Source organism: Microcaecilia unicolor, chromosome 13, assembly GCF_901765095.1.
Source record: "Microcaecilia unicolor chromosome 13, aMicUni1.1, whole genome shotgun sequence".
Lineage (NCBI taxonomy): Eukaryota > Metazoa > Chordata > Amphibia > Gymnophiona > Siphonopidae > Microcaecilia > Microcaecilia unicolor.
Window position 1 is genome coordinate 44006118 of NC_044043.1, and position 15842 is coordinate 44021959.

General features: G+C 44.0%; 2 protein-coding genes across 6 annotated transcripts in view; one reads left to right on the forward strand and one right to left on the reverse strand.

Annotated features, from left to right (window-relative positions):
• SYNRG (synergin gamma) overlaps window positions 1-5027 on the forward strand; it is a 100119-nt gene extending 95092 nt beyond the window's left edge. For all 5 annotated transcript variants that reach the window (XM_030186305.1, XM_030186304.1, XM_030186306.1 and 2 more), the window contains one exon: window positions 3361-5027. In XM_030186305.1, coding sequence (XP_030042165.1) covers window positions 3361-3492 — 132 coding nt within the window. In that variant the 3' untranslated portion in view covers window positions 3493-5027. The remainder of the gene's footprint in view (window positions 1-3360) is intronic.
• A 2880-nt stretch (window positions 5028-7907) lies between these two features.
• DUSP14 (dual specificity phosphatase 14) overlaps window positions 7908-15842 on the reverse strand; it is a 46295-nt gene continuing 38360 nt past the window's right edge. Inside the window, exon 3 of the mRNA XM_030222395.1 lies at window positions 7908-9597. Within this exon, the coding sequence (XP_030078255.1) occupies window positions 8920-9516 (597 nt within the window). The 5' untranslated portion in view covers window positions 9517-9597 and the 3' untranslated portion in view covers window positions 7908-8919. The remainder of the gene's footprint in view (window positions 9598-15842) is intronic.

The following is a 15842-nucleotide window of genomic DNA, read 5'->3' on the forward strand; positions in this document are numbered from 1 at the left end:
ACTTGAAAGGCTTGAAAAATCTCAGACTCCATCCCAGGTATACAGCCACAATAGAAATGTATTTCTTCCTAGCAGAAATCAGCATAATCCTGACAAGGATCCCTGTTTCGCCAGTATCTCTGGCTGCTTCAGGCGTAATCTTCCAGCAAGTGCACTTACAAACATGGCTTCCAGGCTTAAAAGGACGCTGTTAGAAGAACTTCTGGTGGCAGTCCCGGATATACACATCATCCATTCAGAAAAACGCAAAACATTCAACCCTTTGATCTAAGCCCTCAGGCCACACAGTCTTCAGCGTATAAATCCACTGTTGATCTCTCTGGTGGAGTTCGTCTCAAGTCACCCCTTTGCTTAATATTAAGTAAAGTCAATTATCCCACATTTCAAACCCAAAAATCATGTTGAGAAGCTATACAATGACGAACCAGCGGCTCTTCTCGCTGGTGAGAAATGTTATACCTGGGTTCAAAAAGATGACTCGTTCATCTTTCATACAAAACGTTTGTCTGAAATTTCTTAAAACAGCTCAGCTCCATCTTAGACTTAAAAAGAACCATTTACCAACATGGTCCATGTTTCGAAAAACTGCATCAGGACATAAGATCCTCGCTGTGCCTCAGCCTCAATCTAATATAATCATTTTGAAAATGATTATACTAGGTTGAGGCTGAGGCACAGTGAAGACCTCTGCCCAGCAGCAGGCTTTTGAAACATGGACCATGTTGGTAATTGGTCCTTTTATAAGTCTAGTTGTTCATCTTTCATACCAAACTTTTTTTCTGAAATTTGTTAAAATAGCTCCATCTTAAAATTCTTTTTTTTTCTACATTTCCCTATGTCTGCAGTGAATGAGGTGTTGGATTTACTTTGAATTTACTGGTGTGCCCCCACCTATTGAATTTTGGACTCTTGAAATAAAATAAGAATGAAGGCAGCTATTGAACTGTGCTATAATGTGCTACTTAAGTTTGAGGGGGGTTTTTTTTCCTCCCTGTTACAATTTGAAGAGACAACAGGGGTTCACAGTGACACAGCCTTTTGGTGGTGGTTGTGAAAATAGCTTACTACTGAATAAGATTATACGCTAAAATAACCCATTTGGAGACGTCGCCCCCATTTTTTAACTAATAACGGGGTAAAAATATCTATTACATATTGGCAAAAACTGTGATGCCCTTTCTCTCTTCATCCCAGACATCTGTGGTCAACTGCATCCACATCAAATTCCCCTAAGGGCCTTTCTCCTGCTTGAGACTCTTCCATTTTAAACCTTTGCTTTTATTCTCTCCCTCCTCTCCATGCCCAAACTGCTTTCATGTGGGCTGCCTTATAGTATAGACTCAGATTTGGAACGGTTAGGTTCCCCTTTTAATTTGGAAATGTTTTGAACTATGCATGTATTACCATTGTAAAATATGAAATACATGTATAATTTAGTCCATTATGCTTTGTTTTAAATGGAAATGCTCTATACTGTTAGACGTATAAACAATGGCATTTGTGTCTCTAGATTGCAATAATGTGTAAATGGTGATTTCAGAATGTCAATATCTACATAGCAGATGCAGCGCAAGGTGATTAAAAAACATAATTGACTGACTTACCTGCATAGGAATATGTTTAGGCATGAATGATTAAGCCTGCAAAACTTAAATGTCTGAGATGGCTCTGCTGCGAGTCTGGTTCTGTTTTTGCAATTTTTCCTAACACCTGAAGTAGAGGAGTGTGGTAGCCGTGTTAATCCACTCTTAAGGTTATCAATAGAAATTGATTTCTATTGATAATCCTAACACCTGGGAAGTGATAGCTGGTGGCTGGTAGGAGACATCTGACTAACATTGTAATGTGCTGTTTTTATGAAAAGATCAGTGAAGCCGTCCACCAAAAAATTCTCCAAGTGTCTGAGACCTACATACAGTTTTGACATTTACAGTTGAAGTTTTATCTTAAAATAATGGATTTGGATTTACCTCGTGCTTTTCCAGTAGTAATTCAAGGCAGTTTAAATTCAGATGCTACATTTTCTTGTCCTCAGAGGGCTCACAGTCTTTGTACCTCCATTAATGGTGGGGTTAAGTGGCTTGCCCAAGATGACAAGGAGCATCAGTGGGATCTCTGTATGTTTTACCTTACCATTAGGCTTCTCCTCTACTCCCCTGAACCACACTGCTGTTTGTCTCTGCTGCCGTAGGCCCAGTGTTCAGAGCAGGGCTGATTCTCCCACATCAGTATTTTTGTTTCAAAAATACTGGAAAGTCCCATATCTGTACTCTAAGGTATTATTATAGTAGCACTGTTTCTTAACCACCAACCTTATACGTCAATTACACTTGGGTATATTGAAGCACAAAGCGATAAAATTACTGTTAAAAGCACTCTTTCACTTTCTCCTCATGGTCCTATTGGGGTTCAGTAAAAGACTGTCTCCCTGTTTTATGTTGAAATTCTAAGTCGGGCTGTCTCTATAGCCAGCACAGCACATTCAGTCATCATTGTGCTGCTAGGGCAGATGATGGAACTAGAGATTAACACCACTACTGGGTTCTGTCTTTACTCTTTTCCTTCAACTGCTGCAATGCTGCAATGTTTAGTTAAAGCAAAGTTAAGATCCTCATATAATATCTGATTTGAAATTCATTTCTCAGGAGATTTTAGGGTTTCATTTTTTGTCTTTCTTTTCCTTTTAAAGCCATTTTTACTTGATGAATGTTAAGTCCGGGAGCCCCAGCTACGCCTCGTACAAAGACAATATGCAATATGAATAAGAAAGCTGGTGTGAATTTAAAGAATGAGTGGGGGGGGGTTAATTAAGGGAAGGAGTATTGATAGGTTTATATTAGAACAAACATAACAACCAACAAGGAATCGGACCCAAGTAACAGACAAGCTAGTATTTTAAAGAGGCACTCAAAACTGCATAAGGAAAGCCAGTTCATGGCAGATGTTTGTAAGCAAGCTGTGACAGGTAGGCTTTTTTAAACTGTCTGCTCTATTGACCTCACAGCCAGTTTTGTTTCAGGAGATAACAGTGAATATGCACATAACTGTATCCCTTGGAAAGGATCTGCTTGGTTTGAACAGTGGGCTGAGAATCAAGGAAGCCAGGATTCACATCCCATGTCTGCCACTGACATTCCTTGTAACCTTTGTCAAATCACTTAACCCTCCAGTTACAGAACTTAAGATTGTAAGCCCTCTGGGGCAGGGAAATACATACTGTATCTGTATGTAACTTGCTTTGATCTTGAATTTGGAAAGGTGAATAACTAAAGCTTTTGAGACCACACAGATCACTGCTTCAGATGCAAGTAGATTTGTGATTATGTATGTAGCTCATTTCTTTCTTTCTATATTTAACAGGCATTCAATTCAGAAACTGATAATTTCAAGTTGTCTTATGGTGGTCACCAGTACCATGCAAGCTGTGCTAACTTCTGGATCAACTGTGTGGAGCCCAAGCCCCCAGGCCTAATTCTGCCTGACTTGCTGTAAAGTGGTACTAGGGGGCCCTTGAATGAATTTGTGCCCCAGGATGACAGAAGGTGGTCTGCTAGCGGCGTTGTGAGACAGTGTTTTCATACAGCTGTAATATCACTCAAGTGGACATACCTATGCTAAGAGGACACCAAAATCTCCATGTTTTTTAGATTCAACATTTCATTGAAGAGATCTCTCTAAAGGGAAGTGGTGGAGAATTAGTCCTATGGTTACTGCTCTGCTGCTTTCAAATTCTGGGATGGCTCCCAGTTCCTGGGCAGTTGCTGCTGGGAAGACGATCATCAACCAGTCCAGTAGTACTGGAAAGAGCACCAATGACTCATCCTATTAGCAAAACAACTTCTTAAATATATTTAATATGGCATCTTTGAGAGAACCCTTTTAGGCTAAAGGTTAGCAGATATAAGATTATTGATAGAGTTGCACAGATGTTGCTAGAAACCGTATGCTGAGAAGGGCTCTAACCCTTCTCATGGGAACAAAGGCATTGCAATACATGCATTGCAATACATATGACATGCCATCAAGGTTTGAAGAGATGTCCTGTTTTGTTTTTTCCTGGTTCCCATTTTATTGATTCCAGACATTATAGGGACATTCCTTGACCAGGTGCCACAGATCGCTGACAACATGTGATGTGAACCCAGAGTCTGGCCACTAGGGATCATTAAGCAATAACAGGGATTACTTCCACAGCCCTCTCCCCCCCCCCCCCCCCCACAAAAGCCCTAGATGGCCTGAGGAGCAGATTCCTGATCTAGAAACCAAAATCAGCTCCTCCACATAGCAGTGCACAGCACTACCACCAAGCTACAGGCCTAGCTGAAAAACATGTTTACGCGCTTACCTCTCCCCCTTTGACACCAGAAGGTCCAGTTAAGGCAACCTCGCTGTCCTGTAGCTTATGACTGACTTTGGACATAAATAGTAGCTAGTGTCGATTCCTAGAAGTGCAATAGAAGAAACATTTTAGTCTGATGGAAGGCCTCTATTCAATCTGCAGAGGCATCATCTGACTTATCAAGGGTTCGTTTCTGCTAGTGCTTTCTCTAACACATTACTGGCTAATAGATGTACATTGTGACCAAAGGACATTTTCCTATTTATTATGAAAGGGACGTATGTAGTGCCTGTCTTATTTTGGATTACGGTGGCCATGTTACTGTAACATCCATTTCATGCTTACTGTCGCAAAAATCAGATTTTTTGTTTTTAACTTCAGAAAATCAACTGTTGATGCAGGCAAGGCTTGTCTTCTGATATGCCTGAAAACTGGGCTACAGTTTCCAGTGGACTGTGATGGGCATTTTAAGGCGGGCAGAGGCTTAGCAAACCCCTGCCTCCCCCTCCCCAAATTTGTTATGCAGATAGGTCTTCTGTGGGATATGGGAGATGCACAGAAGGTGGTAATAAGTAATAAAAATGTTTATGATTTGCTCCAGCGGGTCTTGGTCAAATTGGCAGACTTAGTAGCCTGCTGTTCTCTCTGTGGATAGAGGACTGGGATGGTAAAATCTGTCTTAAAAAAAGAAAAAGGTCCATTGGCTTTGGTATTGTTTGCAGAATAGCAGTGTGTTGTGGGGCTGTTGTCATGGATCAGTGCGTTTGCACAAACAGGGAAGTCTAGCTTCTCTTACCTCGTGTGTCCCATTCTTCAGAATGACTCAGCACTTGCTGAACCTTCCCCATCACTATGGTGCAGGTTGCCGAGAGCACCTGTGTCCTTGGAAACTGTTACCAAGGAGACAGTGTTTTCCGCACGGGGCTTTGTATGAGGTTGCCTACCCTGCTGTAGCCGAGTACAGGTGGAGAGTCCTCCTGACTACTTACAATTTCCATTTTCTTTGAAGATGCATTTTTCTGAATTTACTCTGCACTTGGCTAAAAAAGTGAATGGAAATGCAATTGCGTTTTTAAAGTGTGCTGTGTTATGTATTTGCACGTATCTGTATAAGTATACTGTGTGTGCCATTGTAGTGTATTTATTTTAAATTGGAGCTCTATGTATATCTTGATTTCTCTTCAGAATTATTTTTTAACATTGATAAGTGGGGATGCTTCAGAAAGGGAGACTTTTTTTTTTTTGTCTTCTTCTTTTGTACCAAAAGGAAATTAATGACTTTTCCTTCTATGAATTACATTGCATTGCTTTGTTTTCCCATAATAAATTGAAAAAGGTTTGGGGAAATTTGGAGGTTTTTTCCTTTTACACTAACCTCACATAGAACCACAGAGCATGAGAAATGCTCTTCCCCAACCCAATCCATACTGTACCTTACCTAATGTGCTGCCACTCATTTATGTATTTACCAATCACTGCGCACGTATTAAAGGGATTCAGCATGCACATTTTTAAAAATAGTTTCTTAAAATTGAAGTAACTTTCAGAAAGCTGCTACTCCACTACTGGGGGCAGTTTATTTCTTCTGACCCCTTTCCTGTTTCACCCCCTCCTAGCAAGGAAAGAGGATGCAATGATTGTCAGAAAGTGGATTTCATTCATTGACAAAACATATTGAATGAGAAAACAAATGGTCCTGATTCTTTGAGATTTTAGAAATATATGTAATATGCTTTATTCAGGATTCTTCTGTTTCCCATGTACATTTCTTGATTTTTGGGACCCAGGGAAAAACACTTTGCACTGAAAGCCGTTACAGGTTCCTTTCCTGGCACACACTTGTTTATCTGAGCCTTGGTATTTGCCATTTATCTTTTAACATTGAAACAAAAGCTGAATGCTGTATTTCATTTGAAATGAATGGGAGCTTATTCTCTGGAACTGCTGTGTTAGTAGGATAATGGTCATGGCTAGGTATTGATGTATATGTGGTATTAAAAGCTTAGTTTTTGCTCTGTGTTTTACAGTTGATTAAAGAAACATATTCTATTGCCTTTTAATAAATGTCATACTTAGTAACTAAGTTGGTATTGCAACAATTCATGGCACGAGTTTTATGTATTTTTGATTAAGATAACAAGGAGAGTCTGGTCTCTGTGTGTATGTGGCCTTGCTGATTTGTGTTGTGCATTTTTCTAACTTGTGTGCATAACTTGTTCTTGATCCAAGTTGAAAAAAAAAGATAGCAGCAGCAACGATCTAAGTGTCTAACACCTAAAAATGGGACCTTTACCTCACTGCCACTACCAAATTTTACAGATGAAAAGCTCATGAGATTCAAAAAGGAATAAGTTGAAATTACTGGACATACCAAGAAGAGTTCATAAGACAGTATTGTGAAGCAATGATATGAACCCAAGGGTATAGACAGCGATTTATAGAATGGCAGTCCTCCAAAGGAGGCTTTTAACTTTGATCTTGCTATGCATTTAGAAAGTGTTGTGAATTTAAAATAGTGGGAACAATATAATGCATGAGACTTAAATACTAGTGGGTCAATATTTAAACACCATGGTCTTCATTTAATCACATGTAGTCGGTTCTTCTATCTGGACAACAAGCAGCTTCGAATACATACAGTCAAAAGAAATACCACCTGGAGTGGCAACTCCAGGAAGGCCAGCAGTAAAAACACCTATGAACACCAATATGGCAACCAGGATAGAATTTATTAGCACATCAACCCAATACGGCCATGTTTTCGACATCTGCCTGCTCTGCAGAGAACTCTGGTTTTGTCCAGTAAGATTTATTACCCCATCCTGTTAGAATATCAATGATATGCTTTGATGTCCCCATGCATACCTCCTACCCACCCCCATCCTCCTACCCTGTCAGACTGTCATAGTAATGCTTGAATGTTTTCACTTATATACACTGTCAGCTAGCACATTTGCTTATTTCCGATCTGACTAATCAAGAAATGTATTACGTTATGTCCAATAAAAAAGGTATCATCTTATTTTCTTTTCCATGTTTTATTTTGTTTGATTTCTATTGATTACCCCTGATGAAAATGGATGCTGAAACATGGCCACATTGGGTCAATGTGCTAATAAATTCTATCCTGGTTGCCATATTGGTGTTTGTTGGTATTTTTACTGCTGGCCCTCCTGGAGTTGCCACACCAGGTGCTATTCTTTTGACTATTTCTTTCCCTGACATCTCTCTACGTGTATTGAATGCTGAGTGCTGCTGCTATCTGGCTAGATCTGGAACAGCCTGTTTGCTGTCCTGTTTTAGCCAGATAATGAACTAAATTTCACCAGTATTCATATAGTTGGGCATTTTCTGGCTAGTGCCAAGGTAGTCTGTAAAGATTTTACAGCGGCACTATGGTGCTGCTAAAAGTCCATGGATAGGGCCACCTAGGATATTTCTCTAGATAGCAGCAGCAGCTGTCCAGATAAACACTTGAATATCAGTGGGGTGTAAGATTTGTGATATCCTCCTGCTTGCGGTAATTTTACACTAGGAGACAGTGCAAATGAAAAAGAAACCATGAGGCTTATATGTATCATCTTTATTTCTTCAACTGATACAAAGCCAAATAGAGGTTTCATACACACTACCAAAAAGCTTAGAATCATAAAGTTGAATTATGCAAGAACATCACTGAAAATACGGCATTTTTGCACCCCTGTTCTAGCATTACATTCAACAGAGAAGTCTGAAAGAGCTTTCCAGAAGAGCTGCCCCAAGTCACTAGGTCAAAGGGCAAATTTTCTTAGCACATTAAGGCTTTTTCTGCTGGAACACCTTGTGTTCAGGTAATAGAAGTTATGCTTCCCGGATATGTTCCCAAGTTTCTGTTACTCTGAGAAATGGTCCGTTCACCTCTCCTTCCCCACCCAAAAAAAAAAAAATCCCAAGTCCAGTGTTTTGGGTGCACTTGCCATAATGCGACATGAGACAGGTTCTTTCAAGTCAGCAGCTTTCTGTAATGGATTGTGCACAAATTCAGTTAGTCTGCAGAACATTTTAACCTTCCTTATAAGTCTTAGAAACCAGACTCAAAAGCAATTACTCTTCCCTAGTTTTGAAATTTTTAAATTTGGAATTCCCCTCTGACTTATACCATATCAGATCAGTAAGTTATAGTGAGAGCTTATCCTTGACTTGAATGTCATTACTCTGCATCCACAAAGCATTTAGATCAGTGTTGGTATCACGTTCCCTGTGAATAATTGGCTAAGTACGGTCTGGCTACCTGGATGGTGACCCACCAGGGAGAACAGTGAAACACAACCAAGCAGGGTGAACTGCATAAATAACAACAAACCAGTATCAACGGTTGTTAGCCTCTGGACAAAATTAGTCCTTGGTAGTTTACAAAATAACTTAACTTTTTCTTTTAAATTAAAGTTTTGAAGCAGCATTTTTACCCAGGCTTGTGAAGAATACTATCCCTACTTGTGTGCTGTGGGGCAGTTTCCTTTTAGAGACATGGAAAAGCATTGAGCGTTGAGTTCTTAGGCTGCAGTGCATCTAAATTTCCCATAATGTAGTCTCCAGTGAAGTTATATCCCCCAGTAAGGCATCAGGTTTCTCCGCTCCTTCTCATAAATGTCTGGTATAATACCATAGGGGGTGTGTACCATTTTCACACTAGTTTTCCCAAACAGCTTACGTTCATACTCTATTAACTGCCTCCAGAAGCCCACGTTGGGTCTAATGACTGGTCGTCTGGATTTGACCCAGTTGTAAGCCTCCAACAGGGATACCTTGTGGTATTTCATCAGGTAAGCAATGCAGAGGGAGGCTGACCTGCTCACCCCAGCTGCGCAGTGCACGAGGGTTGCACCATGTTTCCTGGCAATGCTGTGGATTTTATCAGCAACACTGTCGAAGTATAATGAGATTGGTGCATGGGGCATGTCTGCCAAAGGCACTTTCACATACTCAAACTGGGGCCAATTAAAATTTGGGATCTCAATGGTGGCATTGATGATGCTGGTGATGCCCCGGGAGAGGAGTAAAGTACGGTTGGAAGCAACACTCCCTCTGCCCAGGTACAGACAGGAGGTGATTTCAGCTATGCCTCCCAATGCCCCATCCGAAAGCAGGCGGGGGGCCAGAATGGCACGGTGAAGGTAGCTGTGACTTCTGGAGCTCATTGGGTTGTTGTGCTTCAGCCTCTCATGGTCAGCAACAGAAGAGTGACTTTGTTCCGCAAGAAAGTGCAGCGAGAATTAAACCTGCAAAAAAAAAAAAAGGCTCACAAGGTAAGAGCTAGAGGCCTTGTAAAGTTCAGCAGACAATACTCTCCCATTTTTTTTTATTGGATATCGAAGCTTGACCTCTAGACCATGCTACTCTATTGCTGGAGAGTCTCACCACTGACAATAGCCAGTAGGTGTTCAGAAAGTTTTGTGTGCATTAGACTGTACAGGGAAGGTATCATGATTATTTGCCAGTGGTGTATTTTCCCTACATTCTAAAGATAGGATGAGATACGCCTTGTAGCCACCAAAAGTTATAGTATGATGTACTATCAAACTAGGGGGCCCTTTTACTAAGCTGCGGCAAAACGTGGCCTAGCACATCTTTTGGGCCCCAGCCAGGCCAGTTTTTACAGCGTCCTGGAAAAAGGGCCTTTTTTTAAGGGGCCAGATTGAACGTGCAGCAAAATAAAAACCAGCGTGCATACATTTTTGGCCTGAGACCTTATTGCCACCCATTGACTTAGTGGTAAGGTCTCATGCGCTACCTGGGTGTTAAGCATACAGCGTGTGCCCACTGCTGTTTACTGCCAGGTAAGCGCTGCGTGGTAGAAAATAGAAACTTTTCTACCACGTGTTTCTGACGTGCCCCAAATTCAGAATTACCACCCAGGGCATGGGTAGCTGGGCGGTAATGCCGATTTGGCTCACTAAACACGCATAGGCCCTCACACACCATTGCAAAAGGGCCCCTACGTTGGCAATTTTTTTTTTGTTTGGTTTTTGGTTAGCCAGTAGTTTTTATACCATGGTTTTAACAGGAGCTATGATTGCCCATATAAGTTGTTGGTGTTTTGTAGGGAGCTCTGTGCTGATCTCCTACGGTTTACATGTGGAAAGGGATATCAGCTATCTACTAAACTTGTACATTTCTATTGATGTCATATTGCCTTGCAGGAAGGAATGGATTCCATGCATGTTTAAACCAAATGAACTTCCTACTCATTTTACAAACCAAGGGGCCATTTTACAAAGGGACGTAGGTGCCTATGTGCATCAAATTGCCACTATAGCCGGGATCTTTGCAAAAATTCCCAGACATGGTGATTGTGTCTGGCCTTTAGAGCTTCCCTATCTATCGAAGGTGACAACATAATGTTGCATTTGATTATATGCAAATATGTTACCCAAGCATATTCCAACCCCCTAAGGCCCCAAAATTTAACAGTTTGCCATCCCTTTGTAGTATATGTTCCAATCTCGAAATGTCTTATCACTACCTGGTGGGAACTGCAGATTACCACTGATAGGCAAAAGTTCAGAAGTTCCAGGAGCATCTAGTTAAGTCTTTCCATATTTCCTTCAACAGAAAACTACTACACTATTGATTTCAGAATCATTTTCAAAGGCACTTGCAAAAAAGAAAATTATATGCAATGGATAGTATTTCATCTCAATCTTTCTCAGGCTATAATCTTGTTTATCCAAGAGAATCTCCAAGGTGGCGAAGCAGCCAAGCAACCATGCCTGATTCCATTTTTAAAATCTGATAACCTTTAAACCTCCCCCCCCCCCCCCCAGGACCCAATAACATTCTATCTTACTGGAGTTTTGGCTTTTGACTTGCCCAGCAAAATTTGGATAACTATTTAATATTCGCAAATCTTTCTTTAATAACCTAAGAGGTAGCATTTGCAAGCTATACAACAATTTTGGAAACTTAGCATCCTGAACAGTTGAATCCAATCATACAGACTTAGTGGTAGCTGTGTCCAATCTGCCAACGTTTTAGTGGTGGAGTCCATCACATGGGCTATATTTAATTAATATAAAGTTGATACTTGCATGGACATCTGCAAACCCCAAATATTTGAAGTAGCACAAATGAATGAGAATGGACCCCTCCAGCCCTTCTTCAATGCATCCGAGGAGGTAATCACCAACACTTTGGAAAAATTTAATTTAAAACTAGAAAAAAATCACCACAGTCTTTGAACACTTCATTAATACTGCCAGTGATTTCTATGACTTGAATATCTGGACCAATGGATCATCAGCAAAAGCTGACATCAAGAATGCTTAAATAAGACTCTTGTTATCTCTGTCTGTAGGTGAAGTTCTCTAATAAGAGGATCTAAAATCAAGATAAATAGTAACAGTGATAGAGGACATCCTTGGTGCGTGTCTCGGTGGATAACAAAATGCTGCAATTGCTCCCCATTAGCCTTTTGGTCAAACTACAGTATGCCATATTTCTTCAAAACTGCAAAAAGAAGAGGCCGTAATATGCAGTTGAATGCCTTCTCAACATCCACAACAAAAAATCTCACTTGTGACTCCTCTATAAGACTAAGCAAAACCTGTGCCAATCAATTTGCCAGAATTTCTGCAAAGAGCTTTGTGTCATAATTTAATATGGAGATAGAACGGGATGACCCTGAATCCTTACCAAGTTTCAACAATACTATCATTTCAGCAATTTTGAGGGATTGTGGCAGGATTCTGGTTTGAACCCTATAATTAAACAAAGCTATTCAAGGTAAAATTATGTATAATCATACCTGATAATTTTCTTTCCATTAATCATAGCTGATCAATCCATAGACTGGTGGGTTGTGTCCATCTACCAGCAGGTGGAGATAGAGAGCAAACTTTTGCCTCCCTATATGTGGTCATGTGCTGCCGGAAACTCCTCAGTATGTCGATATCAAAGCTCCATCCGCAGGACTCAGCACTTAGAGAATTACACCCACGAAGGGACACTCTGCCCAGCTCACCACCGCCGAAACGGGGGAGGGGAATTAACCCAGCTCATCCCCACACAAGTGGGGGAGGGGAATCCGTCCAGCTCATCCCCGCGGAGCGGGGGAGGGACACCACACCCGCCGATGCGGGGGGATCTGGCTTATCCTGCAACCGCAACCGCGGGAGGAGCTGACTGACCCGAACACCGCCGAAGCGGGAGGGGTACAAAACTGCCCTACAGCCGCACGAAGCGGGAGGGAGTGCCGGCAGAATTATAAGTCTCAATCCAGCCCCGTAAAACGGAGGGGAGAGGAATGCAGCAGCTCACTGTAACACAAACTCGTCTTAACTCTTGAAGAATCCAAGTGAAAAAACTTGAACACGAAGTCTTTCTGAAGTAACTGAAGAGTAAACTTGAACCTGAAATGCAACCAGAATAAAACAATACAGATATCTGGGAGGGGCTATGGATTGATCAGCTATGATTAATGGAAAGAAAATTATCAGGTATGATTATACATAATTTTACCTTCCATATCATCAAGCTGATCAATCCATAGACTGGTGGGATGTACCGAAGCAGTACTCACCCAGGGCGGGACCTAGAAATCCCTGACCGCAACACTGAAGCTCCAAACCGGGCCTCCGCCCGAGCAGCCACAGTCAAGCGGTAATGCTTGGAGAATGTATGGGCCGAAGCCCAAGTTGCCGCCTTGCATATCTCTTCCAAGGAGACGGAACCGGCCTCTGCCATCGAGGCCGCCTGAGCTCTTGTGGAGTGAGCCTTCAGCTGGATAGGCGGCACCTTCCCTGCGGCCACATAAGCCGCTGCAATGGCTTCCTTGACCCATCTTGCCACTGTAGGCTTAGCAGCCTGCAGACCCCTACGAGGACCTGCAAACAGGACAAACAGATGATCCGATTTCCGGAAATCATTGGTCACTTCCAAGTATCTGATGATGACTCGTCTCACATCCAGATATTTAAGAGCAGAGTACTCCTCTGGGTAGTCCTCCCTACGAAAGGAAGGGAGACAGAGCTGCTGATTCACATGGAAGCGAGAAACAATCTTGGGCAGAAAGGAAGGCACTGTGCGAATAGTCACTCCTGCCTCAGTGAACTGCAGAAAAGGCTCTCGACATGAGAGCGCCTGGAGCTCGGAAACTCTTTTGGCTGAAGTGATAGCCACCAAAAAGACTGCTTTCAACGTCAGGTCTTTCAGAGATGCCCTCGACAAGGGTTCGAACGGCGGCTTCTGCAATGCTCTTAGCACCAGGTTGAGATTCCACGCAGGCACCACTGAGTGCAGAGGAGGGCGCAGGTGATTAACTCCCTTGAGAAAGCGCACCACATCTGGCTGGGAAGCCAGGGAAGCACCCTTCAGGCGGCCCCTGAAGCAAGCCAGAGCCGCTACCTGGACCTTAAGGGAACTGAGCGACAGGCCTTTGTCCAGACCTTCTTGCAGGAACGCCAACACTGAAGAAATTGGAGCAGTGAAGGGAGAAAGTGAGCCTGCTTCACACCACGCTGCAAAGATACGCCAAACCCTGGCGTAAGCAGTAGAAGTAGAGCGTTTCCTCGCTCTCAGCATAGTGGCGATGACCTTGTCTGAGAAGCCCTTCTTCCTCAGACGCTGCCGCTCAATAGCCAGGCCGTAAGACCAAAGGGGGAGGGATCCTCCATCACCACGGGACCCTGATGTAACAGGCCCTGCTCCACTGGCAGCCGCAGAGGATCGTCGATTGAGAGCCTGATCAAGTCCGCATACCAGGGACGTCTGGGCCAATCCGGACCCACCAGGATTATCCTGCCGGGATGTCTTGCCACCCGGTCTAGGACCCTGCCCAACATGGGCCAGGGTGGGAACACATAGAGAAGCTCTTGTGTCGGCCATTGTTGGAGAAGAGCATCTACTCCCAGGGATCGAGGGTCCCGTCCTCTGCTGAAGAAGCGCGGCACCTGGCAATTGGCCGATGACGCCATCAGATCTAGGCTCGGCTGGCCCCAGCGCTTCGTGATGTCCAAGAACGCCTGAGCAGATAGCTGCCACTCTCCGGGCTCCAAGGTATTGCGACTGAGAAAGTCCGCCTTGACATTCATGACTCCGGCAATGTGGGCCGCTGACAGCTGTTCCAGGTTCGCTTCCGCCCACTGGCATAGACTCATAGCCTCCTTGGCTAGAGGGGCGCTCTTGGTACCTCCCTGGCGGTTGACATAGGCCACAGCCGTGGCATTGTCCGACAGTACCCGTACAGGCTTCAGCACCAGTACCGGGATGAACTCCAAAAGCGCCAACCGAATGGCTCTGAGTTCCAGGAGGTTGATAGACCACTTCGCCTCTGCAGGAGACCAGAGCCCCTGCGCTGTCCTTCCCAAGCAGTGGGCTCCCCAGCCCGACAATGAGGCGTCCGTCGTGACGACAATCCACTCTGGGGTCACCAGAGGCATTCCTGCAGACAACTTGTCTGCCTGCATCCACCAGCTCAGCGCCTTGCGCACTGCTGGATCCAAGGGAAGACGCACCGCATAATCCTCCGACATCGGAGTCCAGCGCTGCAGCAGAGAGTGTTGTAGTGGTCTCATATGAGCCCTGGCCCAGGGCACTACTTCCATCGTGGCCGTCATAGAGCCCAACAGCTGCACATAGTCCCAAGCCCGAAGAGGAGGGGCTACCAGGAACTGGTCCACCTGAGCCTGAAGCTTGACAATCCGATTGTCTGGCAGGAACACTCTGCCCACTTGGGTGTCGAATCGAACTCCCAGATACTCCAGGGACTGAGTCGGGCGCAGCTGGCTCTTCTCCCAGTTGATGATCCATCCCAGGGAGCTCAAAAGAGCAACTACCCGGTCCACAGCTTTGCCGCACTCTGCATAAGAGGGGGCTCGGATCAACCAGTCGTCCAGATAAGGATGGACTTGTACTCCTTCCTTTCGCAGGAAGGCCGCTATGACCACCATTACTTTGGAAAAGGTCCGCGGAGCAGTAGCCAACCCGAACGGGAGGGCTCTGAACTGGAAGTGTCGTCCCAGGACTGCAAAACGCAGAAAGCGTTGATGAGGAGGCCAGATGGGAATATGCAGGTACGCTTCCTTGATGTCCAAGGAAGCCAGGTACTCCCCTGCCTTCACTGCCGCTATAACAGAGCGGAGAGTCTCCATGCGAAAGTGCCGCACTTTCAAGGCCCGAATGACCCCTTTGAGGTCGAGGATAGGCCGGACAGAACCTCCTTTCTTTGGTACCACAAAGTAAATGGAGTAACGCCCCTTGCCAAGCTGACTTTCTGGCACCGGAACGACCGCACCCAGGCGGATCAGATTGTCCAAAGTCTGCTGCACTGCCACAGCTTTGACCGGAGACTTGCAGGGAGAGAGTACAAACCCGTCTCTTAAGGGTCGGCAGAACTCTAGCTTGTAGCCGTCTCTGATGACTTCCAGCACCCAAGCGTCTGAAGTTATTGTGGTCCACTCGCCCAGAAACGAGGACAGCCGTCCTCCAATCTGCACTGGGGCGTGGACCAAGACCCCGTCATTGGGTA